At 52.7% G+C, this 27,108-nt stretch overlaps 1 protein-coding gene across 2 annotated transcripts in view; it reads right to left on the minus strand.

Moving 5' to 3' along the window:
* The window catches only part of CCDC12 (coiled-coil domain containing 12), a 53,838-nt gene that overhangs the window by 24,653 nt on the left and 2,077 nt on the right, over window positions 1–27,108 (minus strand). Inside the window, exon 1 of one of the 2 annotated variants that reach the window (XM_045991325.1) lies at window positions 6,090–6,242. The exons of the other annotated variant lie outside the window; for it this stretch is intronic. Coding sequence (XP_045847281.1) covers window positions 6,090–6,203 — 114 coding nt within the window. The 5' untranslated portion in view covers window positions 6,204–6,242. Of the gene's footprint in view, window positions 1–6,089; window positions 6,243–27,108 lie in introns of those variants that run through there. 2 annotated transcript variants of the gene reach the window in all.

Here is a 27,108-nt window from a genome sequence, read left to right on the forward strand (position 1 = left end):
TCTTATCTGTTCCTGGAAATGCCTCCCACAGCCTGCAGGGGGAAGGGGTCTCTGATGCAAGACTTAAGGGGCCTCAGAACAGCCCTGCCCCAAACAGAGACCAACGCAGCTGTTTCATACTGTCTGAAATCCTTCTGCCAGAAACCATATTTCTGCAAATAAAATAAGGGTTGTGCAAGATCAGTATTACTTCTTCCTTAAATCTATGATAAAGACTTCAGTGAAGCCATCTTGGCCCAAAGTTATCTTTGTGAGAGTTTAGATATGGGGCTCTATAGATTTTCTATTTCTTCCTGTGTCAGTCTCATTAATTTGCATGTTTCAAGGAGTGTCCATTTCACCTAAGTTACTGAATGGATTGGCATAAAACGGCTTACAATAGCCTCTTATTTATTCTCTTCAACGTCTGTAGGATCTGTAATGATATCCACTGATGCTGACAACCTCTGCCTTTTCTCTTTCTCTATTAGATCAGCTGGAGGAGCACCTGGCTGGCTCAGTCAGCAGAGCATGCAACTCCTAATCTCAGAGTCATGAGTTCAAGTCCCACACTGGGTGCAGAGCTTACTTAAAAAAATAACAGCTGGAGGTTTATCAATTCTGGGACCTTCTAGACTTGGTGTTTTAACAATGTGTTTGCTCCCCGGTCCCTTCCCAGAAGAAGCGCTCATGAACTGAGTACCGCTGCAGGGAATGGGAGGAGCACATCAATCCACATTTGCTGCCTGAACCCCAACAGAAACTCAATCAACCACCAGAAATGCAGAAAAGTAAGGGGAGAAGGGAAGTTGCTGCCTCTCCTCCTGCTGCCCTCCCCATCCAAGCAAAGACTGGGGTCCCTCTTCCCTTGTAACTGCTCCCCTGTGTGTGCTGGGTCAGCAGCCCTGGGCACAAAGATAAAGGAAACAAGAATGCTGTCCTCAAGGATCTCAATTCTAGTCAAAGGAACAGACTCAGAAACCGTAACTCTGCGTGGTAAGGAAGACTTTATTCCATGTTTGTATACCCAGGGAACTGGCAAGGGATAGGTGTTGTCAGAGAAGGAGATAACCCTAAAACTCAGCTCTGAATGTCCAATGGGAGGTTACCAAGCAGCTGAAGAATGGTAACTGCCTGGGAAAGCCATGAGGGCAGAGTAAGGGCACTGTCCAGACCTGCGGGGCCATCCCACATGGCTGGCTCAGCCAGGACTGGGTGAGGTCAAGGCTGGAGGGGGCTGACAAGTCCTTCCTCCAGGGCTGTGGGCAGACTTAGCCAGGCCAAGGCCAACACTCTCAAAGGGCTCTGTGGCAGCCTGGAAGGGGAGTCGTGGGAGATGATGGGGACACCAGAAGCCAGGTGAGACGGTCCACTCCTGGGCTGCACCTGTCCAGCAGCTGCTGGCAGAGTAAATGAGGGCTGGGAACTGCTGGCAGTGCTGAAGGAGGAGCTCTCGAGCTGAGGGGACAACGAACGAGCCCCTCCCTCATCCCAAGAGGAGTTGCTGCCTAGGGTTCTTCCTTCCAGAAGAGAAAGAAGGTAGCAGGAAAGTGTTCATAGAGAGACACTCCGATCTGTGATCTAGGTCCCCCTATCACGAGCCCATAACTGAAGCAGCTGGAGACCCGACAGGACTCGTAGGTACAGAAACCCTTTCCGAGGCCCAGGCAAACAGGCCTCATTAGCTCTGGGGATGCCTGGGGAACTGTTCATGGAAAGGCCCTTCTGCTCAATAGTCCAAGAAAGAATAAGGCCCCAAACTTAGTCCCTTGAGAAGAGGGGAAACCGGCCCCAGCCTGAGCCTTTCCGGTTGATTTGGGCCCAGGGTGGGGAAAAGTCAGGGCGAGATAGGCACTGGAAGGGGGCGAGGGGGACAGGAAGGGACTGATGCCGCGGAGGGCCAACCTGGCAGGTTGCACAATCTCACCCTGTGCCCATCCTCAGAGCCAGAGCAGCCCTCCGTCGGGTGGAGGGACTTCCTGTCGGGTGCGGCGACGACAGGTGCTGTGCTCCGAGGGCACTCAGGGGCAGGGCAGGCACCCAGCGTCTGACTCACCCTGAAGATGCAGTGATAAGCCCCGGGCTGAATGCCACTGCCCCGTCCTCCACTGCCCCGAGACAGGGGAAAGGGTGGGAGGGAGACTCTGAATCTCTCGGGCAAGCAAGAATCCCGACAGGGCCCCCGACTCGGGGTCCCCAGAACTTGGTTTACCGTGGGGACTACCTGGCCTATATGCCCGCTCTGCTCAGCAGGTGGGGAGTCGTTCGAGGGCAGGTCCCTGCCTTACCTGCCTGTACCCACGAGTCAGACCCCACCTACAGCAGGTGCAGTGCTGGTGCTCACAGGCTCTGGGCCAGACCCTGCCTGACAAAGCCCAGCTCCATTTCGGCCTCCCGTGTGACCCTGGGCAAGTTACTTAACCTGTCCGGCCTTGGTTTCCTCTTCTATGAAAACAGACACTGTCACACTTGTATCTCCACACTGCCACAAGGGTGGACTGGCCAGGGAGGAAGAAGAGCCTGCAGCCCGAGTGGACAAGGCCGCAGCCCCTGAAGGGCAGGGGGAATGCCAGGGCAGGAAGGGCAGGGCTGCGGAGAAACCGCAGGGCTGCAGGCCCAGACGGCCTGCATCTGACAGGTCATGAGAAGCTTTCACTTTCATCAGTCCTGAGAGCAGACAAGCCGGGCAGCAACATGTGCTTTACGGAGAGTCAGCCGACGGGTCTGCCCCTCTGTGCTGGGGGACAGATCTTCCGACTCTGCAGTCAGCACGGCGCCCAGAACCCGATTTGGAGAGTCCAGCAGGGAGGATGGGGACCGACATCTGAGAGCGGAGAGTCACTGCTCTCCTGTGGGCCCAGGGAACTGTAAGGGCGCTGGAGATAAGGCCTGCAGATAAGAGCTGGAACCAGGCCGGTGGTGCTGCGACAGAACGAGGGGGTGCCTTAGGGCTCTGGGGGACAGGGAGGAGTCAGACAACTACCCCCAGGTTCTTACCGGGACTCATAGGGAGAAGAAGGTGCCTGTGGCCACAAAGGTGGCAGGTCCCAGGGGACAGAGAGCAAGGGCACAGCAGCTCTGGCGGAGGCCGGGGCAGACACAGGCCGGGGTCCAGCCAGGTGTCCCCAGCAGCAGAGAAGAGGGCCCGCTCCTCCGCAGAGGCGGGGCCAGCCCCACCACCAAGGCTGCATTACCCGGCCTGGCCCCAGGATGGTGGCTGACGCCCTTCATGGGGCAGAGGAGTTGCAGGGGCTGGCCCTAAGCCAAGTCTGTGCTATTCTTGCCACAAGCACAGCTGGGACCCGGGCTGTGTTCAAAGTAGGCAGCAAGACAAGCTGCCAGCAGATTACTGGTTTACCAATATTGACTGGCTCCCGTGCTAGGGACGCCGTATCAGGTCCTGAGCAGGAAAAAGAACAGAACGAGAGGGCACCTAGTGTTCACACACCTGGGGTGGGGGGGCACTTTTAGCCTGGGTCCCTGGATAGGATCCCAGAGGTCAACAGTCACACACACACACACACACACACACACACACACACACACACACAGGCCAGGTATGAAAGGCTCATTTTCCTGGAGTATGGATCCACAGAGCTTCAGATCCTCAAGGGGGTAGGGCCCCGGAGGAGGAAAGGGAAGGGCTCAGCAGCATGGCGGTGGTGCAGGGGTGGAGGGTGGGGGGTGTTGTTTGGGCAGCTCGGGAGGTTATCTGGGGAGGCTCTCCAAAGGAGTGCCACCTGTCCTGCACCTTCAGGAGTTGGGGGAAGGGGAGGGCAGCAGCTGGAACAAGTAGCCCCGGGAAGTACAGAGGCTGGGGAGGGCCCCTGTGGTCGTCCCCCCACCCCCAATCCCCAGCAGGAAAAGAAGCCCTTGAAAGGTCATGCGGAGCGCAGGGCAGGGACCAGTAACCCCCCTTTCCCTCACACACAGCTGGCCTGGACCGGTTCTTCTGGGTTGCCAGCAAGGCTCCAAGCTCCTGCAAGACCCTCCCTATAGGGGATGCTGTGGGCTGAGCACAGCCAGGAGCAGGCCCGGCCGGCACAGACCTGGCACAGACCGCAGCTTACCAGAGCTGGCGCCCAGGGCAAACCACAGGACCTCTCTGTTCCCTCCCCTGGGGAGCAGGTAGTGCTACTTCTGCGGGGACACTGAGGGTAGGGAACCTGGGTCCACCTTCGGGTGCGGGGCTCTGTATGACACCCAGGGTGGGAGACAGCCTGCTAGCATCCTGGGGGCCTGACCTGAACTCTGCCCCTCGCCACACAACCCTGGGGAACAAGGTGGTCTGTTTTCAGCTCCCGACCCCCTGCTCTGCCTGAAACCCCTACAAACAAACAAACAAGAAAGTGGACAGCCAGTTGAGTTCTAGGAACCAAAACAAACCTAATTAGGACCCAGGACCCAGGGCCCAGATCCAGGCTGGGAAGCAAAGGACAGACTACCGTCAGTCCGGCCCACAGAGAAAATGTTCCCCCCCAACACTGTACAAGGTAACGGCCTGGGGAACGGAAGGCATCATCCTTTTCCAACAGTGCTTCTTTATCTTTGCTAAGTTTCTGTAGATGACAAACATGCAATTTTTAAAACTGAAGCTCAAATTAAGAGTGACCTGTCCGATTCCCTGGGAGGGGAAGGGACAAGGGCCCCAGGCTGGAAGCACAGGGACCGTGTGTGCAAGGCTTCCCCACTGAAGCCTTCGTTCTGCACATGCCACTACCCCACACGGAGGCGGCCGGCCCTGTGGCCTGAAGGTCACCCCCATGTTCCGCAGAAGGGCTTTCTTCCCAGGCAGCCCCTCCATCAAGAACTGTCCCAGGCGTTCAATTTCACCTGGACGTGCCCACGTGAGATTCTGTTTGTCATCTGTCTGCCCTCGACTGGAGGCTCTGAGAGGCCTGTCCGTCGCTGTCCCCCAGCACCTGGCAGCCAACAGCAGCTACGTTACCAGCAAAGGAGAGAAGGGGCAACCCAGGGGAGGCAGGACACACGTCTACTTCTTCCCCTGACAGACAAGGCTCTCCTCCTAACGACGGCATCCAACAGGCATCACGAGGCCTGCCTCCTGGACACAAGGACTGAGGCTCAGGGGCACCTAACTCAGGTCTGTGCACGTCAGAGCCCTAGCCTTCCCACCGGTTTGGGGACCCAGCCGACAGAAGCCCGTCCAGTTCCCTGCAGCCACACACACAGTTCTTTCTACCATATCATCTGCGTGTTCCCCATAGAGTTGTCTGCTCCGTCCCCCCCACTGCCCCCCGGCAAGCACCTGCACCTGTTTCTTTCCTGTAGACTGAGGGCAAAAATCTCAACCGTGCCCGCTTCTCAGGGGCGTGGTAGGGCCGTCAACTCAGAAGACTTCCCAGTAGGGCGCCTGGGTGGCTCAGTGGGTTAAGCCTCTGCCTTCGGCTCAGGTTGTGATCTCAGGGTCCTGGAATCGAGCCCCACATCAGGCTCTCTGCACAACAGGGAGCCTGCTTCCCCTTCTCTTTCTGCCTGTTTCTCTGCCTACTTGTGATCGCTCTCTTTCTCTGTTGAATAAACAAATAAAATCTTTAAAAAAAAAAAAAGAAGACTTCCCAGTAGAAGGGGAGCCCTGGGGAGGGCCGGCCTCCATTGTTATTCATCCCTGCTCTGCTGTATTTCTTATAATAACAGCCCCCATAATAGTACGCCCGGCAATTGCTTATCCAATTAATTGAAGTAATCATTACTTAACTAGCGATCATAAAAATCTAGGGGTGCCTGGGTGGCCCAGTCGGTCAAGCGTCTGCCTTTGGCTCAGATCATGATCCCAGGGTCTTGGGAGCCCCGTGTCTCGTGTCGGGCTCCCTGCTCAGTGGGAACTCTGTTTCTCCCTCTCCCTCTGTACCTCCTCACTCGCGCTCACATTCTCTTTGAAATCAAATAAAATTTTTTAAAAATCGAGTAAGGTCAGCCCCGCTTTCCTTCTTTCACACGTTAGAAAAACGGAAGTCTAGTTCAAGTAAGTAGCCCACCCAGAGTCACACAGCTTGGGCTGCCAGAGTTCAAAGGACAGGGTGGGCGTCAAGCCCGGGCTGCTCCCTGTAGAAGCCAGCCCTCTGCTCCAGCCACACTCCCACGCCTACCTCCAACACACAGGATGTCTCACTGGTGTCTAACGGCCAGTCAGTGTCAGCGTCAGCATCACGTCCCCTCACATCTCCTCCTGGTGCCATTTCAGAGAGACATGACCAAACCATCAGAAGCCCGAAATGGCCATTCCTAAGGCAGGAACTGCAAACCCAGTAAAGCACAAGGAGAAACAGAATGATGCACGGAGAGGTGTTCACAGCTGTGTTTCTCCTAACAGTGAGAACTGGAACCGCGAGGTGAGTCCGACCCACTTGTGCACCTGGCCTGTGCGGTCACGGAAACGGCACCACGACACAGAACAAGGACCGTGAGAGGCACAGAGCCCACACACAGAGCCATGACCTGGACGGTGGCAACATGACACGTACGTGGCCCAAGCCTTCACGGGCTCACACATGAATGTGGGTAGCATTTTTTCCATTTCCTTTCATTCTGCTGTCAAAATGATTTAATAACAAAATGATCTAAGAACAAAAGCAGCCAGAGGAGCCCAGCTGCCTGTGGCTCACTGTCTTGACTACTCACGCCCTAAACAGCCTCTCTTTGACCTTCACCTGGCTCCACAGGAAAGGAGGAAGCCACGGCTAGTCCTCGCGGCCCGACACAGCCCAGGCAATGTTTAGTGACCTTTCTCGAGCTTAAAAACACTCGAAACCCAAACGACCAGCATGCTGCAGGGCGGTGGGAGGAGAGACGGGCCTGCGCGTGCCTCTCTGCAGCCCAGGACTCAGCCCAGCAGCCAAACCAGCAGCGGCACTGGAGGCCGAACGCCCTCTCAGCAGGCCAGACGGCTCTCCTGTTTGGGACAGAATTTCAGTTAAGAAACGAACTGATGGTGAACGATGAGGTTAACTCCCCACTCTCTCATCCTGCCCCACCATTTCCCGTTTTTTCGAGGGGGAAAGCGCCTCTCTGCCACAAAGCAGAACTCGCAACCACCAGGGCTTCCTTACCACAGTAAGGCTCACAGCTGGAGCAAGAGCAAGCGAGTCACAAAGGCCGACAGTAAGGCCCATGAAGCTCAGAAACCCCCTGTCCTGGTAGGAGACAGCCCCATGTGGTGCTGGGGAGCTGGCCCAGAACCCCTCTCCCATGGCCTCAATGCAGACAGCTGGAGTCAGGAAGCACCGCGCGGGGGCCCAGCTGGCCGGTTCTGGGGAATGGAAGAGCCACCCAGTCTCTGGAACAGCCACCCAGTCTCTGGTCCTGAGGACACGTGGCTGGTGTCGTGACCCTCACCAGATCCATCCTCCGCACATGAACCCTGGATGGTGAACGAGATTCTCAGCCTGAGCCCAGGAGGGAAGAGGGAACCTATCTATAGTGTGTTCACCATGCTTGCATCCAAGGGAAATAGCAAGCAAGGGCCTGAATACCCCAGGGAGTGCCCCTGAAAATCACACCCCTCTCCCTCTCCCTCACACCAGGCCCTCACACCTGTTCACATCAGGCCCACGCGCCCATTCACACTAGGGTCATGTGCCGGTTCACACCCATGTTGGGTCCACAGGCCGTTCCCTGATAGCCACCAACAGGACCACATCAGGGCTCCCATTATCCACGAGACACCGCTGGCTTCCTCCAAGCCTGTGATCGACAAGGTGTGCAGCTCTTTGCCACATGGGCAGGTGTCAAAGCGCCCCCAGTCTGTGCCTGAACAACTGATTTCGGAAACTTCACGGTCTGGACAGACTGCACACTTTTAAGGAAAGGCAAGTCGGCTGCTCCCTGAGAAAAATCTTAGGCCAGACAACTCTCAAATCCACATGTGTCTGTCCAGTTGCTTCATTCTTCATTCAAATATCGTCACCAGGTGGACAGAAAGGTGATGAAGCCATGACTGTGGCCCTCAGGGCTCAGGGCAGATGAAAGGGGAAGAAGACAGGTGAACTGACAGTCACCACACGGTACGCCCCAAGGAAGCGCTGTGGCTTCCTGGGTGCTGTGGGAATGGCCAGTGACTAAAGGCTGACGAGATGAAACCTTACGCACCTGGAAAAAGTGTGGCCTGTCCAGGGAGGACAGAGCGGGCAGGGTAGTGGGGATAGAGTCACTGGGAGGAGCAGGTGTAGGGAGCCTGAGCCCTGTGCCTTGCAGAGAGGGAAGGAGGAGCCCGCATGGGAAGCCTTGCCCCAGGCGCCACCGACTTCACCCACAGCTCTGAGAAGCTGGCAAATCCCGGAGGACAGGCAGGGAGGGGGCAACAAAGGAACTAGAGTGTTATTTGTAAAGAGCATGAGGAAAGGACCAGGAAGGGAAGGGCAAGGGTCACCGGTGGAAGCCAGGGAGAAACGAGAGGGACATGGGTCAAGAGCCACTTTCTCAGTCCCGGGACGGCAGAGAGCAGCTGTTTTGAGTCTGTGCAGAGGGACAGCTGCCCGCACCGCCCACCCCCCCCCCCCCCCCCCCGGCCAACCCCCACTCCCCCCCGCCGGTGGTGCTCACGGAAGGGAGCCGGCACCCTTCCCTCTCACGCACACAGGGCCCCTCCCCACCGCCAGCCTCACCGGGGGCTGGTATTTTGTCCCAGCAGCACTACGACGTTCTGAACCACTAAGGGACATTCTCAATGGCCCACAGCTGATAAGAGATAGGTCAGCACTGAGAGGTTTTCTGATTGCATCATGCTTCCAAAACTCTTTAAAAGAAGGTTTGGGTGTGTGTTCTGCACAAGAGCCAGGTGGCACAAAGCGCCACCTCGTCCATTCTTACCAAATGAGAAAAGAAAGAAAACCACAAACTGTCAGGGCTGCAAAGGCCTCCGATAACATCTGGGACGGGATGAACTTGATCCAGTGGCCCACGGAACGTGTTATAAATAGAAGCTACCAAATCAGAATCTTGCAGGCCAAGACCTGGAAGCCTGAATGTTCTCAGAGGCTGCCTGCCCCTGGGTCATGCTTCCACCATACAGTCCAACCGAGGCTGAGTCAGACCACATCCCTCCCCTTACAGAGGCTGACCCAGGGGAGGAAGGGACCTGGACAAGGCCACACCAAGCTGCCTGAGGGCTCCCGTGGTGATCAGGGAGGGCTCTGGACGCAGTGCAGGCAGAGGACGCAAAGTAACAGAGAAAGCGCTCACACAAGGCAAACATCCTGAGGGCAGCAGGAGGTCTAGGGAAAGTGTGCAGGGAAAGAAGGGGAAGAGCTAGTGCCAGACCTTGGGTCTCCTGACTTCCAGCGGGTCGGTCTAGGTTACGGTGTTGCCTGGAGCCCTGGAGGAAGGAGACGGAACCCGAAGGCCCAGCACTCTGTGGGCCACGGGGGGCCTGCACCCCTCCCTTACTTAGGACGTTCTGACTGAGGCTTGGGGAAGGAAGAGCCAGCTGAAGTGCCCCCGCACTGGCCTCCCTGCGGGGTGCGGCAGGGAGGCCAGCAGGCTGGGGGGGGGGGTGCACGTGGGGGGCCAGAATCCAGGAGCATGCTGCAGACTGCAGAGTGTCAGGCCCAGAGGCAGTAGGGCCTCCTTGCTGGGCCACTTCTGAGAAATGTGGGGCTTCTTTCTGGCTGCATATCTCTAAGGCTGGCGCTCGCTCGCTCTCTCTTATTTTTAGAGAGGGGGAGGAGAGGGATGGACAGGAAGAGAATCTGAAGCAGGCTCCATGCTCAGTGCAGAGTCCGGCGTGGGGTTCTACCTCATGACCCTGAGATCATGACCCAAGCCGAAATCAAGAAAGAGCTGGATGCTTAACCACTGAGCCACCCAGGCACCCCTGGTTCTCTTTTTTTTTTTTTTTTTTTTTAAGATTTTATTTATTTATTTATTTATTTTTTTTTTTTTTTTTTTTAAAGATTTTATTTATTTATTTGACAGAGAGATCACAAGTAGGCAGAGAGGCAGGCAGAGAGAGAGGAGGAAGCAGGCTCCCCGCGGAGCAGAGAGCCCGATGCGGGGCTCGATCCCAGGACCCCGAGATCACGACCCGAGCCGAAGGCAGCGGCTCAATCCACTGAGCCACCCAGGCGCCCCGCTGGTTCTCTTTTTTTAAACAGACAAAGCAACCAACCAACCAAGCAACCAACCAACCGGCCAGAATAGATTTCTGTTGCTTGCAACTAAGTACCCGGGCTACACATGACCTTTTAGAGCAGTAACCTAACAGCAAAGTATGTGGGTATGTTTAGAGCTCAAAGCCATCTCAGGTCCCACAGCTCATGGGATTCACAGGGAGACCCCGGGATGCAAGCAGAGCAAAGGTTCTGATGTCCACTTTGCAAACAGAGAAGCCAGGCACAGGGTGTCAACTGTTCTGTGTACTTGGCCCCGGCATCCCCGCCAAGTCCATCACAAAGGGCCAACCGTTCATGCGCCCTGGGGTCCGTCTCCCCATCCCTCCACCCCAACGTGGGGTCGAGCATGCCATGTACAGAACCCCAACACGGGCACCCAGGCTGGAAAAGCAAATGTTTTGGGCATCAATCACAGACAAGCCCGAGGTTCACAGAGCAAAAAAGCACGCTGAAGCTTCTGGGAGACTAGAAGCTATTTTAACCTCTGATCAGCTGCTTCTCCGAGTGTCACAGTCTGGGGACAAGTAAAGGTAAGACAGCTGTCTCCTCTCTGGTGTGATCTACAAGTGATAAAATCCTAATTGAAACCAAATTTAAACTACAAGCCAGAACTGGCACATTTATTTGTGGGAAGAAATACTGCTTAAACAAGGTCTTTTAATCCTCACCTACACATATCTCCTCGAGAAGCCACGTGCACTTTTTTAAGCCCCATGCCAGGCTGAAGGGCTGAGAAGGAGAAGCATATGAGGAAGCAGCCCGCGTCCTGCAGCGGACCTGGGCGACCAGCGTGCTGGGCTGTGTGGTGAGGTGGACCTGGGCCATAGTGAGCTTCACGGGGTCTCACTCTTGTCAGCCACAGGGAGCTGACAAACCAGAGTGGGAGCGGCGTGAGGAGCCCTGCACCGTGGCCGGCAAAGAGCGGGCAGGCACCAACCACGGTGAAGACAGTAATGGCAGGGGAGCCCAGTGTGAGGCCTGTGCCCTCAGCGTGATGCCCATGACATCCCACCCTCCCAAGCCATGCTCACTCCCCCCACCCCACTGCTAAAAAGGGTCACAGAGCAGATCGCCATGAGCACACCTCTTCCCTTCCCTGCGGTCACCCCAAGTGGCCACCAGCATCCACCAGGGGAAAAGCCAGCTCCTGCCCTCAGGTGGACCCTACACGCCCAGAGAGAATGCAGGTCCAGGTCAGAAAAGCCTAGCCACAGGGTGTGGGGGGCCTGGGGGGAGCAGGGACCTTCCTCCCCACCGCCCGTTCGGCCCCTGCCCCTCCTCTTCTCCCACGCCTCCAAAGAGCTATTACCTTCCATGTCCTACACTCAGTCCCTCCTCCAGGCCCATCAGGTTCAGAACCCCAGACCGTTCGGGCTCTGCTTTGAGAGCTGTGCAGTCTGGGCACAGAGCCCTAGTGGGGACATGAGCCAGAAGCTAACCAAGGAGATAAAGTGGGGTCAGTGCATTCACGGCGGGTTCAGAAGCCTCCTTGTCCGAGCAGCGTACCATGAACTACAGTGTGCAAACGCACCCACTGGCCCTCTCTCAGGACACTCGCCGTTCTAGGCTGCCCCCCAGCATACAGCAGTGCACTGCGCTGCAATTACAGCTGGTGGAACGCGGGTCCAGTCTCCCCAGTGGGCCCCGGTCCGCCCTTGCTGACCTCAGTCCCCAAGCCATTCGCAGGCCCTGGCACAGAGCAGGCACTCAACAGAACAGTAATGCTAGACGGTGCACAAGCAGGGCTCAAAAGGCTCGGTCATCTGCTCCTTGGCCCAAGAGCCCAGCACGCTCTCCCACTCCTGACCAGTCCCGGGCTCCTGGACTCAGGGCAGGAAAGTTCTGCTCTCATCTGATGGCTTCCTCACCCGGATAGAAAAACGCAGGTGCACTTTCTTCAGGATTCAATGACCCTGCAAGAAATCTAGTGGTCCCTGGCCCAGAACACGGTGTGGAGGCGGGTGGGAGGGGCTGTCCTTGAAAGGACAAAGGTCTTCTGCTCCAGCCACTCACATTTTCTTCAGACAGAGACGGCTCTTTAGAAGCCTGAATCAAAACAACTCTGGAGTGTGGATTTTACTCCCCACAGGGCATCGTTACCACAGCGACCGTTTTTTCCTCTTGGAATTCTTTCAAGAGTTACAAGCTGGTGCTTCCCTCCAAAACAACCCCAGGGAAAGCCAGGGAGCCAGGGATTAAGGGAAGGGCCTGGAGGAAGCAGGACTGACCCACATGGAGCTCTCCAGCGGGGTCTCCTGGACCTCTGCAGTGGCTTCAGAATGACAGCCCCTCCCAGCTGCCGCGGGTGTGGGGGGTATGGTGCTGAAGGTATGGGAGGGTTGTTAGTACAGGGCCTTATGTGCGTGTGTTTTGGGGAGGCCCGGGCGTGTGTAGGGGTGAGTGGGGGTGCTGGGGGCTGTGAGTGGGAGCGGCCGTGTGGTATGTGGGGACTGGAGTGAGCAGGGACACTGCCTTGTGTGAACCTACACGCACGCTGGTGGTGGCTTGGGGGCAGGCGGGGACCCTGTCAGGGACATGTGGGGAAGCGTGTGGGTGTGGGTTGGGGAAGCGGTCCTCGCAACCCTGAGGTGAAACACGGGTCACATCTTCCCCTGAGACATGAACATGAACTGCATTCAGAACCTGCAGGACAACACTTGGTGCTACATATCAGCCTGAACTTGGCCCAGACGTCTGCGGCGGTCCGTTTACCACATATGGCTCAAGGCTGAAACAAGCGACTTAAAGCAACTGTTTTAGGCAACTCGCACTTCTGGTCACAACACCCCCAGTCAGTTGGTCTGGGGCCTGGATGGCAGGGCCCAGGGGCTCTGGAGGAATCAGCATGGCAGGCCCCTGCCTTCCCTGCGAGCCCGTGACAAGTCCTCTAGGGGCATGCAAAGCCTGGGGGGCTCAGGGTCCTGGGACACAGAAGACCCAGTACGGGGCCACTGCCACAGGAACTCGGAGATGTCTGAATGCTCTGTTAGGTAAGTGTAAGAGTTGTCCCTGCCTGTAAGGAGCTGCCTGTCCATGGAGGAGCTGGCCGGTACTGGGGCTAAGTAACATCCCAAAAAAAGGAAGAAAAAAAGAAAGCCATTACCACTACTACTTTATAATAACTACAACGATCATGGAGATGTCGTGGGAGGTCAGCAATATTAGCAAGGAGGCTGCGTGCCAACCATTCAAACGAAAACAGTCTTCTTTCTAAAACACAAGTGCCAAATAATGAACAGTGCAAAGTCACTGATAGCCACACAGGGGGGTGGGGGAGATAGGGATCTTGATGCCTACCTCACACCATGCGAAAATAAATTCTGGATGGACTGGGGGCGCTTGGGTGGCTCAGTCAGTTAAGCGTCTGCCTTGGGCTCAGGTCATGATCCCAGGGTCCTGGGACAGAGCCCCCAGTTGGGCTCCCTGCTCAGTGGGGAGCCTGCTTCTCCCTCTCCCTCTGCTGCTCCCCATGCTTGTTCTCTCTCTTCCTCTCTCAAATAAATAATTAAAATCTTAAAAAAAATTCTGGATGGACTGGAAATCTAATGGTGAAAGGTAAGATAATAAAACTTATAGACTAGAAAAAATAAAATAAGACGAAACCAGAGTGGGAGATAAACTGTAAGAGGCTCTTAATCACAGGGAACGAAGTGAGGGTTGCTGGAGGGAAGGCGGGTGGAGGGATAGGGTAACTGGGTGACGGACATTAGGAAGGGCATGTGATGTAATGAGCACTGGGTATAATAGAAGACTGATGAATCACAGGCCTGTACCTCTGAAACCAATAATATATTATATGTTAATTAATCGAATTTAAATAAAAAATGTTTAAAAAACCCTTAGAATATGGGGCACCTGGGTAGCTCAGTGGATTGAGCCGCTGCCTTCGGCTCGGGTCGTGATCTCAGGGTCCTGGGATCGAGCCCCGCATCGGGCTCTCTGCTCTGCAGGGAGCCTGCTTCCTCCTCTCTCTCTGCCTGCTTCTCTGCCTATTTGTGATCTCTGCCTGTCAAATAAATAAATAAATAATCTTTAAAAAAAAAACAAAAAACCCTTAGAATATAATATAAAAGAGTATCATCATGACCTAGGAGCACACAACTATTTCCCTAAGCAGGCCACAGAAATATTCAGGGGAAAAAAAAAAAAAAAAACCGTGATGAATTGGATTACATAAAAATAAAGAACTACTATTGTTCACCAAAGAATGCAATTAAAAGCATGAAGAGTCAAGGCCCAGAGGGGGAAAAAATGCAATAGGTATACAGAAGAGAGGACTTACCCAGGTGTCAAAGAACACCTAGAAATGAACAGGAAAAAGTGTCAGGCGGCCCAACAAAAATGGACAGGAGGCAGAGAGGCCTGAGCAGGTTCTTCACATAAACACCTGACAAGAGACTCAACTACCTCAGTTAGGAAGGGAATGCAAATATACACCACAAAGGGATACACTACCCCTCCACCAGCAGTGCCAACTTGAAAAAGACTAACCAAGGCAGAAGTGTGGAAGAGGAACTTCACAGCCAGTGGGAGTGTGGACTGGTTTATTAGCCACTGGGAGGGCTGTATGGTAGTGTCTCTCCTATGACCTAGCGATTCTACTCCTAGGGATATACCCAGCAGATGCATGCACACGTGTTCACCAACACATGGACAAGACCGGGAATAGCGGATTATGGTCCCAGCCTGAAATTCTAGTGGGACGGACCTAATGTTGTATATTGACACAATGGAGTGCTGGGCAGCAGGAAGAATGAACTGATGGCCACACCCAACGGCTCACAGACACGATAAGGAATGGAAGAACCCAGATCCCAGAAGAGTATGTAGTGTATGATCCCACTTATCTAAAGGTCGAAAGAAGCCGAACTCCAGAGTTAGAAGTCCCAAGTGATCACTCCTGGAGCATGAGCACCTGGGCAGGGAGCCGGGATGCTGCTGCAGTTTCTTGATCTGAGTGACCGATGACATCATGTGTTCGCTTAGTAAAAATCACTGGACTGACCTGTCTACTTTTCTCTACATATTGAAAAGGGAAGTTTTCTTAATGCCACAACAGAGTTGTTAAAAACAGAATTTAACCCCATGTAGAAACCAAAACTACATTACTAAAATCTAAAGAGAGGACGACCTCCGGACCTCCAAGCACACCCAGAAGACGGCTGCGGGAGGGAAGCACAGTCCCTCCTGCCCTCCGGGCTCCAGGGATTCCCCATCAAGGTCACAAAAATTCTTGTTTCAAAAGCTAACAGATTAAAAACCAGATTGAGGGGCGCCTGAGTGGCTCAGTGGGTTAAAGCCTCTGCCTTTGGCTCAGGTCATGATCCCAGGTCCTGGGATGGAGCCCTGCATCAGGCTCTCTGCTCAGCAGGGAGCCTGCTTCCTCCTCTCTCTCTGCCTGCCTCTCTGCCTACTTGTGATCTCTGTCAAATAAATAAATAAAATCTTAAAAAAAAAAAACAGCTTGAATTTCAAGAGTCCTTCACTTTACAAGCCCTTGTGTCCAACTGATGCGGCCTTGCAAACACGTGGTGACGTCTTGTCACATCACGGCAGTCACTCAAAGGGGAACATGAGGCCTCAACAGCGAGTCGGGAGCAGAGCAAGAAGGAAGGACCCTGTCTCGTGGCCTCCTGTCCACAGGTGCTTCACGCAGCTGCCTCGACCACCACAGGCAAGCCAAACAATGAGAGATCCAGAACAGCACGTACCTGCCTCCAGAAGCCCTGCCCTCTGAGGGAAACTCAGAAGGAGGCCCCCCCGCCCACCCAGTAGGTTCTCCCCGGGATCCGAGACCAACTGAAGGACAGGTCCACTTCTCCGTACGGCGGCCCACCGCAAGGCCCTCCCAGCACCACTCCGAGGGAAGCCAATGCCACATGGGACCCAGGAGGTGGGGGCTCCCCAGAGCCCAGCTCCAGGGAGGGGACCCGGGTCCACGTGCCAGGCGGTAGGCCCTGGGTGCCACTGTCTAGGTCTCTACTGTCACGTCTGTAAAATAGAGGGGCCCCTTCCCAGGGGTAAGAAGAAAGAACAGCAGGAAAAAGAACTGCACATCCCTACTTCCCACTTCTCCACGTGCACAAGCACCGTCTCCCTTCATCTTCGTCCTGGGAGGCAGGGGTTACTGTGGTCACTTCTGACCATGTCTCCTAAGGCCCAGGAGCAGGAAGACACTTATCTACCTACTGGTCCTGGAGCCCACGGAGCCGGGGTGGCCAAAGCCACCTCTGCGACAGGCCCCGGGGCAGGGAACCCGGAGTGAAGCTGTGCCTGATGCAGGCAGCGTCCCGCTCAGACCGAGCAGCCTACCTGCAGGGAAGCAGCCGGGGGCCGAACACCCAACAGAAAGGGAGCAGCAGGCGACCCGCTCCGCCGCTCCGCCCAGCCCACAGAACAAAGCCTCAAGAGCACTGCCTTGGCTGGGCTGCCTCTCCTGACATCAGTGGGTCTCACAAGCAAGGGCTGGTGAGGCCTCCAAGTGGTGCGAAGGCCCACTTCACAGGGTGGCTGTGGCCGGGACCCCACCGGCACCTTCCGCTCCCCACACACGGCCTGCACACAGCTGGATCAAGCTCAAGGCCCGAACCCACTCCAGTCCTCACCCAGCTTCTCTCAGTCCCCCTGTCTCCCTCCCCCCAGATTCCTGTGCCCCTTCCTCCTGCATGCTGCAGGGCGAGCCCCTGGGCACTGTATATCCCCCATCCTCATTCTCTGCTGTCTAAACCCTGGCCCCAGGGCACCTCATCTGGCCCCAGGGCTTCAGCTTCTACCCACACAAGCCTCTCCTTGCAGTCCCAACGCCTGCCTGACAGGCTCTCTCCACTCACATGGCCAACAGCCAGGTCCAACCTGGCCCTCACCAGACTCCTGGCTCCCCTTCAAAACCACTCCCCCTGCACCTCTCATTTTGGGAACAGGCCTTGCCGCACCCCCCAGCTCGCCTGCCCCCACAGTCCACCCGCCGGGACGTCCCATAACCCTGAATGCCGCAGCCTCACAGCTGAGCGAATGTGGCAGCCTCCTGCCTCCACACACACTCAGGGCAAGACCCAGCACTCAGGCCTCCAGTGGCTCCCCAGCTCCCCTAGAGCAAGAGCCTGCCCTGTGGCCACACCCGGCCAGGGCCTCTCTACTCCCATCCTCTCCCCACTCCCTAACCTTCACCTGACATCTGCCACCTGCCACACAGGGGCTCCTTCTCTCCCTCAAACACTCCGAGCTAGTGCTCCGCTCATCTGAGAATGCTCTTCCCTAGACCTGGCATCCCATCCCTCCCCTGCAACCACCATTTCCGGCCTCCCACTCAGAGCGGCCTTCCTGTCACAGGCCAGCTGCACCAGCCCTCCTTCAACACACACACACCCCAGCACTCCCAAGTTCCCAACACTCTCTTCCCTGCTCACTAGTACATACTCTACCCACCCCACCCATGGAAGCCTCTCAAGGCAGAGGGGCAGTCTGATTCACCATCCGGATCCGCAGGCCCGCCGCACAGCTGGTGCTCAGTAAAGACTTCTTTGATGGGTGGTGGCAGAGGTCCTGCAGTGAGGATGAGCAACTCATGCTCCAGGGAAAGGAGGTGTGCTACTTCCTTTTGTCAAGGGAGAATGTCAGGGAAGTGATCAGAGACGTGCAGGAAACTGAATCATCTGCGAATCTTTCAAAAATCGCATGATTTCCAGGCTCCCTACTGCCTCCCCACAGGAGATCTGGGGTGGAGCCAGAGAAAAGAATGAGTAGGTCACCTCAGGTGACCCTGATGTACAGGTAGGTCTGAGAACCTCGGATTGATCCAACACCTTCATTTCACACATGAACAAGTCAAGGCCTCGGAAGGGATGACTCAGAGAGAAGTTGCAACACTGGTTCGTCAACAGGTGTCTGTTTGCGTTGGGAGTCCCCAGCTTCCCACCCACGAGGTTCTCCTTCTCACTGGCTCCCAGACCTCGGGGTCTGAGAGCTTGGGAACAGAAGGTCAGTCCTGGGGAGAAATGGGGAACACATACCCCACCGTGGCTGTGGCTCTGCAAATCCACTTTTTTGTTGATGTAACACTTTGTATGCCAAGTGAATTCCACCTTCCAGGAAGCACGGCTAGGCTGAGGAAAGCCAGGGGACCGGCAAGATGTCTCTTTGCTTGCCTCGGAAACAGGGTAACCTCCACCCACTGTCACCCAGCGGGAAGGGCTGGAGGACCACCTAGACCTCCTCACTTCAACAGGGTGGGTGAGAAAAGACATACACCTATATTTATAAGAGGCCCACGGGCAAGACCTTGAACTAGCCACTTCACAGACATCTTTCTCTGTTCTTCCAGCTACTGATAAGGTTGGAAGCCAAGTCTTGATTTTAGAGACAAGGCTAGGGAGGTAAACAACCCTGGGTCCCACTGATGTGATGAATGGAGCTGAGATTTAAATCAGATCCATCTGACTCCAAAGCCCGAGCTCTCCACTATGCCACCCAGCTCCCACCAGGCGGCCTGATGGCAGTTTGTGTGTGGATGGGAAGAAGACCCCGTCCTGGGGGCTACTTCTTCCCAAGCACCTGGGGGTGACAAGTGGAGAGGGATACAGGGCCCAGGGTTCAGGGAACCATCTAGGGTTGGTCGGCAATATCCCCAAGCACAGCCATGAGTGGTCCCTCAGCCCAGACCTCCTGGCCTATTAAATAGGGATAAACTGTTTTATTTTTTATTTCTTTTAAAGACTTTATTTAGGGGCGCCTGGGTGGCTCACTGGGTTAAAGCCTCTGCCTTCGGCTCAGGTCATGATCCCAGGGTCCTGGGATCGAGCCCCGCATCGGGCTCTCTGCTCAGCAGGGAGACTGCTTCCCTTCCTCATTCTCTGCCTGCCTCTCTGCCTACTTGAGATCTCTGTCTGTCAAATAAATAAATAAATAAAATCTTTAAAAAAATTAAAAAGAAAAAAGACTTTATTTACTTGACAGAGATCACAAGTAGGCAGAGAGGCAGGCTGGGGCCGGGGGGAAGCAGCCTCCTCACTGAGCAGAGGGCCGGATGCGGGGCTTGATCCCAGGACCCCAGGACCCTGACCTGAGCCGAGGGCAGAGGCTTTAACCGACTGAGCCACCCAGGTGCCCGGGGATAAACTGTTTTAAACCTACCTCGAAGGGCTGCTTCTGGATTGAGCAAATCAGGAGATCCCATCACAAAGTGCCATGTAAATGTTATGACAGCCAATCTGTAAGAGGCTGTTGACACGGTGGCAGTGACTCCTCCACTGACTTAGGCGTCAGGCCGTTGGGCCTGGGGACAGAGCTGCACGCAGCCAGGCCAGAGGCAATGTCCTCAGGGATGAGCAGGACACAGACAAGTTCGACTTCTCCCCCAGAACACCGGGCTCTTCTCTACCCCCACCACCCCACACCTCACTGCCCCTTCCCCCTTCCTCTCTGTTCCCCCAACAGTGGCCAGCCCTTCCCTCCAGCTTCCCTTCCACCCTCAGCCCACACTGGCCAAGACCCTCCCTGGTGCACCCAAGTCCAAGATTATCAATGAGCTGCCCTCCACCTTGGCACTGCCGCACTCTCCAGACTGCGCGTTTCTCAAGTGTGTGGATCACAACTGTCAGCATTTAACTCCTACCGGGCATACACACGGAAGGCCAGAAATAAGCATCTGCCGGAGAGGCTGGCCAGAAAGACTGACTACTTTGAAGCCCTCTGCTCTAGCTTCGAAGCCCCAGGCTCCCCAAGCCTGAGCTCGGGGTCACCTGGGTTTCCGCCTACCCTCTCCTTCACAGCTCTTGATAAATGAGAGCTCAGGCAGAGACACGGTGTTGTATGAGCTGGGCAAAGGAGAGCAAGGTCTCCAGAGACACACTGTCCAATGAGGCAACCTTCAGCCAAGTATGGCTGTTTAAATACAAATTAAGTAAAACGGAATAAAATGAAACATCACATCGGTCACATTTCAAGGGTTAAAGGGCCACACGTGGCTCCTGGCTGTGGTACCAGGCAGCACACGTTCCACAGAGAACTGCACAGCACTGTCCCATCCTGAGAGCCAGGTGGGAAGCAGGAAATGCAGCGCAGTCTGCAAGCTGACAGCCAGAGCCGGCTCCGGGGCCCTGGCGGGGCTGGGGATGACCACCCTCCCTATCCCAAGGCTCAAGGAGGCAGCCCAATCCAGGCTAGATGCTGGCAAAAACCGACAGCCAAGGGCAAGTGTCTGGGCCAAGTTAACAACCTTTAGGAGCCTCCTTCTGGCTGCTGAGAAAGAGGTCAGACGGAGCAGGACAAAGTGGCCTCACACAGCCCTGTCGGGCGGCACTGTAGACAGAGGCCCCAGAGCTTCGTCTACATAGCCTGGGATGGTTCCCCAACTCACCCAGCTTGGAACTTCGGGAGGAGCACCAAGAAATGAGGTTCTGAAACAACACAAAAGTGTGGGTGGCTGCCCTCCCTGCAGCAAGGCTGGGCTCCTGCAGAACTCGGCCACCGGAGCACCCAGCAGACCCTTCAGACCTTATCCCTACCCCAATCGCTGCCAACTGCTTGCTGTCAAACCCGCTGGAGCATCCCTGACCATCCCCTCTGGGCCCACCGAACATTCCTACCCCTGAGCTGCGCCCCTGGAACACTCCTTTCCAGCTACCTCAATATGTGCTTCCCGGTCCCATCTTCCACAGGTCAGCCCAAAGCCCGCTCTGCCTTCTCGTGAAGCGTCCCCAGGACCAGCCTGGTTTTCCCAGGAAATGACTGCCAGTCATTTCAGTCTAACAGTTGACGTGCTCTTCCCACCTGTCACCAGGACTGGCTGACCCACAGGCCTGCTGCACCCTGCAGAGAATCCCCCTCCTCCAGAGGTCATGTGTGCTGGAATCCCGACGTCACTTACACTCCTTGACCTTGGGCATCCCAGCCCCTCGGAATGCCGTGGTTTGCGCCCTCAGGATCAGTCAGGTGGGCTGACAAGGACGTACTCTGTAAGACTGCCCACCACCCTCCAGATGATCACTACTTTGAGCTCATAGTCTGGTGCGGGGAGGAGAGGAAGCTGGCACCAGGACGGAAGCCAATGCCAGGCATGAGATCTTCATGCCTCCAGCAAAACCATGTTCGTGGCAGGTGTCAGTGAGGGACATGTCGCTGAGTGCTAGACTGGCAAGGAGCCATCCCCTTGGGGCAGACAGGGACTCTCCCATGGCAGAAGCGGGCTGAGAAAGTGCTGGGCCCTGGAGTCCCTCCTACAGGGATCACATCTTCACATCAGATGACAGAGCTAAAAGCAGGGGGCCCCTTCCACCCGAGGGAGGGGCCTCCTAACTCCCTGTCTGCCTGTAGCAGGCCGGCTTTACTTCCTTGCCAGCCTCACCACTCCTCGGTCTCCCAAGAAATGACTGGGCTGGAAAAGTAACTCAAACTTAAGACCTTTGACTGTCTTTCTCTCAGGCACTGACCCTCACAGAAATATCCCTCAGGAACTGCAGAGATTAAATATGACGCAAAAAGCACTCTTACAAGAAAAAAGAGACAATCTGGGCTTTCCCAAAATTTAAAAATCTTTGTGCATCAAAAGACACTACCAAGAGAATGAAGACAGCCCACAGAATGGGGGGAAAATACCCAGAAGTCCCCTACTTAGTAACGGTTTAACATCCAGAATATATAAAGAATTCAACCACAACTCAAGAACAGAAAGACAAACGACCCGATGGAAAAATGGGCAAAGAATATGAATAAATATTTCTCCAAAGATCATATACAAATGGCAAATGAGCACATGATTGGATGCTTAAAAGCACTTATCATCAGGGAAATACAAATCAAAACCCCAATGAGCGACCACTTCACTCCTACTAGGATAGCTATGATTTACTTTGTTTTAAAAGAAAGGCAGACTGCCCCATACAGCGCCTCATCTGGACGCATCTGGAGTCTAAGGACACAGATGGAGCAGTGAGGGAGGAAGGGGACACCCCCTAGCCACCCAGATCAGCCGAATCAACCCTGGCGATCAATGGGGCAACAGATATTATGGCCAGATTGCCCTCACATCCTATATTTTTTTTTTCTAAGTAGGCTCCATGCCCAGCATGGAGCCCAGTGCAGGGTTTGAGTTCACCACCCTGAGGTCAAGACCTGCACTGAGATCAAGAGTTAGACGCTTAACCGACTGAGCCACCCAGGCGCCCCCATCCTATATATATATATATATATTTTTTTTTTTTTTTAAGGAAAGTAATTGTGGGGCAAGGATGTAAGGGAACTGGAGCCTCATGCACTGCTGGTGGTAGTGGAAAATGTCCACCCACTGTGGCAGTTTGGTGGTTTCTCCAAAAGTTAAACACAGAATGGCTATCTGACCCAGCAATCCCACTCCTTTTGTATATATCGAAAAGAACTGAAAACAGGGACTCAAATAATACTTGTGAAGCCGATAAGTACACCAATATGCCAATGACAGCATTAGTGACAAGAGCCAAAAGGTGTCCATCAACAGAGGAATGAACATCCACTGTGTGTGGTGTATACCCACAATGGAATATTATTCAGCCTTAAAAAGGAACGAAAGGCTCCTGCATGCTAGAATGTGGATGAACCCTGAAAACTGATGCTTCTGCTAAGGGAAGTAAGCCAAATACAAAAGGACAAATATTGTTAAGACCCCACTTACACGAGGTACTTGGAATGGGCAAACTCATGGAGACAGAAAGCAGATTAGTGGTTGCAAGGGGCTGGGGTGAGGCTAACAAGGAACCGCCGCTTGGTGGGGGTAGAGTTTCTGTTTGGTGTGATGAAACAGTTTTGGAAATCGTGGTGATGGTTGCACAATGCTGTAAATATCCTAATGACAAATGCTTAAACGGAAAATTTTATGTTATGTGTATTTCACCACTGAAAGATACAAAACTGTGGCAAATCAGGGTATCCCCATCCCCATCAGGGGAAAGGAGGACCAGATCAGGATCCACAGGGGATTAAGACACGCACATCAGGGCAGACTGGACTTGGGGCCTATCCTCTTTTACCACTGTTGTTTCTTGTTTTGTTATGTTCTTGAGCATGTAACTCACAAAACCAAAGGGTATTAGAAAGTATACAACTGGTTCCTCCAGTTTCTCCCCTACCTTGCATCTGGGCAGCCAGTCCAAGTCGGTACACAAAGAGAGTCACCACCTGTTCTCATGGCCTCTCCTAAGCTAACATGCACTTGGGTGCCTCCTAGCTATGTGACCTCAGGCAAACCACCTCACATTTATTAGCCTCAGTGCTTCCATCTATAAACTAACCCTCCTCCTTTTTTTTGTTTAAAGATTTTATTTATTTATTTGACAGAGAGAGAGAGAGAGAGCACGCGCACACAAGTAGGCAGAGCGGCAGGCAGTGGGATATGGAGAAGAAGGCTCCCCGCTGAGCAGGGAGCCCAAAGCGGGGCTGGGTCCCAGGACCCTGGGATCAGGACCTGAGCTGAAGGAAGCTGCATAACTGACTGAGCCACCCAGGCGCCCCTAAATTAACCCTCCTCTCATCTTCTTCTCAGGTTTGTCATCAAGACCTAGACAAGATAAAGCTGGCAACTGGCATCGTTTCTACAACAAATCTGAAAACACTATTAATAAAATTAAACCGTTAGAAGCTACAGAAAAAATCAGGAGCACTAGGTACTCCCCACCTCACTTTCCTTCTTTCCTTTCCTTGCACCTTCTCTACCTAACACTACCTATGTTGCCTGACCCTCTGTCTCCCCAGCTGACTGCAAGCTGCTCAGGGCAGAGACTTCTGTCTGCTCTGTTCAGCACTATACCTCTAGTGCCTCACAACTGGCGCCTAGGACGTACCCAGTACACGTCCGCGGAAGGAAGGAATTACCAGCTCCAATAACCCACTTTCAACCAAGCCAAACAACACTTCATCACCTGCCACTGATCCACCCACTGATAACCACAGCCTGGAAACTGAAGAGTCAACAAAAAATTCTAACTTCCCCTTTGTAAGAAAAGGACTAGAGAAAGTAGAAAAATCAGGAGCTCCTGAATAGGAAAGATGCAACAGGAAAGGAGAAGGCTTCTAATGGAGCAAGAATGTGGCTTCACAATAACTCTTCTTTAAAAAGAATGAAAGGAAACTCCAAAGGCCAGTGAGCTCTCAATTCCAACATAGAAGCCACATGATTTCCGGCTGCACATTTTTTTAGAAATGAGTTCATGGCCAAGAGCTTTCTGAAGCCAGAAATGGGAAGATTAAAGCCAATTAAAGTAGCAATCAATACACCAACAAATTAGAAAATCTAAATGAAATGGGCAAAATCCTAGAAACACACAATGTACCTAAACTGACTCATGAAGAAATAGAAGATTTAAATACATCTGTATCTAATAAGGAAACTGAGTAAGTAATCAAAACCCTGCTAATAAGGAAAAAAGCCCTCGGCCAGACGGTTTTATTGGTGAATTCTAATACTAACAAATTGAATCCATCAAGGACCAAAGACCAGGGGAATTTACTCTCCAATGCAAAAATGGTTCAACATACAAAAACCAACTAATGTAATATAATAATAGGATGGGGGGGTAAATCACATGATCATCTCAATTGATGAAGAAAAAGCATTTGACAAAAATCAACTCTCTTTGTTATGAGAGTGATACGATATAAACAGTCAACAAGCTAGGAATAGAAGGAAACTTCCTCAACATGATAAAGGCCATATCTGAAAAACCCACAGTGAATGTCACACTCAATAGTGAAACACTGAAAGCTCTTCCATCATAAGGAACATAACAAGGACGACTGCTTTCACAACTTCTAGCCAACATGATACTCAAAGTTCTAGCCAGAGCAATCAGGCAAGAAAAGGAAATAAAAGACTTCCAAATTGGAAGAGAAGTAAAATTGTATCTGTTCACAGATGATATGATCCTATATGTAGAAATCTCTAGAATCCATGAAAAAACTGTTCGAATAATTAACAAATTCAGCAAAGTTCCAGGATGTCAATTTTGTAAATCAACAGACAAATATCAGTTGCATTTCTGTATGTATTAGCAATGTACAATCTGAACAGGTAATTAAGAAAACAATCTCCTTTACAACAGCACCAAAAAGAATAAAATATTTAGGAATATTTTTGTAACCAAGGAGCTAAAGGCTTGTACTTTGAAAACTAGAGAACCCTCCTAAAAAAAAATTAAAGACTTAAATGAAAATTAACAACTTAAGGGGTACCTGGGTGGGTCAGTTGGTTGGGCATCTGCCTTTGGCTCAGGTCACGATCCTGGAGTCCCGGGATCAAGCCCTGCATCAGGCTCCCTGCTCAGCGGGGAGTCTGCTTCTCCCTCTGCTCTTTAGCCCACCTGTGCTCTCCTTTTCTCACTCTCTTGTCAAATAAATAAATTTTAAAAAGAATTAACAACTTAAATGGAAAGACATCCCATGCTCATGGACTGGAAGACTTAATATTGTTAGGATGGCAATACTCCCCAAAATTGTTTACAGACTCAGTACAATCCATATCAACCTCAACAGCATTCTTTGCACAAACAGAAAAATCCATTCTAAAATTCATATGGAATCTCAGGGATCCCAAAAAGCCAAAACAATCTTGAAAGAGAACTAAGAGGATTCATACTTTCTGATTTCAGAACTTACAACAAGCTATAGTAATCAAAACAGTATGGCAGTGCCATAATGACAGACATATAAACCAAGAGAAGAATAGAGAGTCCTGAAATAAACTCTCACAGATATGGTGAAATGATTTTCAACAATTCAGTAGGGAAAGGACCATTCAACAGGGAAAGGACATTCAATAGGGAAGGCCATTCAATAGGGAAAGGACAGTTACTTCAACAAATGGTACTGGGAAAGCTGGATATTTAGATGCCAGACACTGTATTAGACACTTACACTATACCTACATAAAAATTTAACTCAGAATGAATCAAATGGGGCGCCTGGGTGGCTCAGTGGGTTAAGCCGCTGCCTTCGGCTCAGGTCATGATCTCAGGGTCCTGGGATCGAGTCCCACATCGGGCTCTCTGCTCAGCGGGGAGCCTGCTTCTCCCTCTCTCTCTGCCTGCCTCTCTTGTGATTTCTCTCTGTCAAATAAATAAATAAAATCTTAAAAAAAAAAAAAGAATGGATCAAATACCTAAATATAAGAGCTAAAACTATAAAACTCTTAGGGCAAAACATGGGGAAAAGCGTCAGGATCCAAGGTTTGATAAAGGTTCCTCAGACATGACACCAAAAGCAGACACACCAAAAGAAAAAATAAATTGTGTTTTATCAAAATTAAGAACTTTATGCATCAAAGGACATTATTGGGAAAGTGAAAAGACAACCATGGAATTGGGAGAAAACATCTGCAAATCCCATTATCTGATAGGGGATTAATAGTCAGAATATATTAAGAACTCCTACAACTCAACAACAACAAAAGTCAATTAAAAAATGGGCGAAGGGGTGCCTGGGTGGTTCAGTCAGTAAAGCATTGGACTTTTGGTTGGCTTCGGCTCAGATTATGACCTTATGGGTTGTAGCCCCATATACTCTGCATAGAGTTTGCTTGAAGATTCTCTCCCTCTGACCCTCCTCCCACTCGTGTGCACAAACTCTCTCTCTCCCAAATAAATAAATCTTTAAAAGAAAAACGGCAGCAGGGGAAGGACATGAACAGACGTTTCTCCAAAGAAGATACACAAATGGCCATAGGCACTTGAGAAGATGCTCAACATGACTCACTGATCACTACGGAAATGCACATCAAAACTACTATGTGATACCATTTCACACCCAATAGGATGGCTATAATCAACAAAACAGAAAATACCAAGTGTTGACAAGGATGTAGAAAAACCGGAATCTATGTCCATGGCTGCTATGGAAAACAACGTGGCAGTTCCTTCAAAGGTTAAACACAGAACTGCTATATAATCCAAAATTTCCACTTCTGGGTTCACACCCAAAAGAACTGAAAACAGAGACTCAAACAGATATTTAAACATTCATGGCTCACAACAGCCAAAAG

Source organism: Meles meles, chromosome 20 (assembly GCF_922984935.1).
Source record: "Meles meles chromosome 20, mMelMel3.1 paternal haplotype, whole genome shotgun sequence".
In the NCBI taxonomy this organism is placed as follows: Eukaryota; Metazoa; Chordata; class Mammalia; order Carnivora; family Mustelidae; genus Meles; species Meles meles.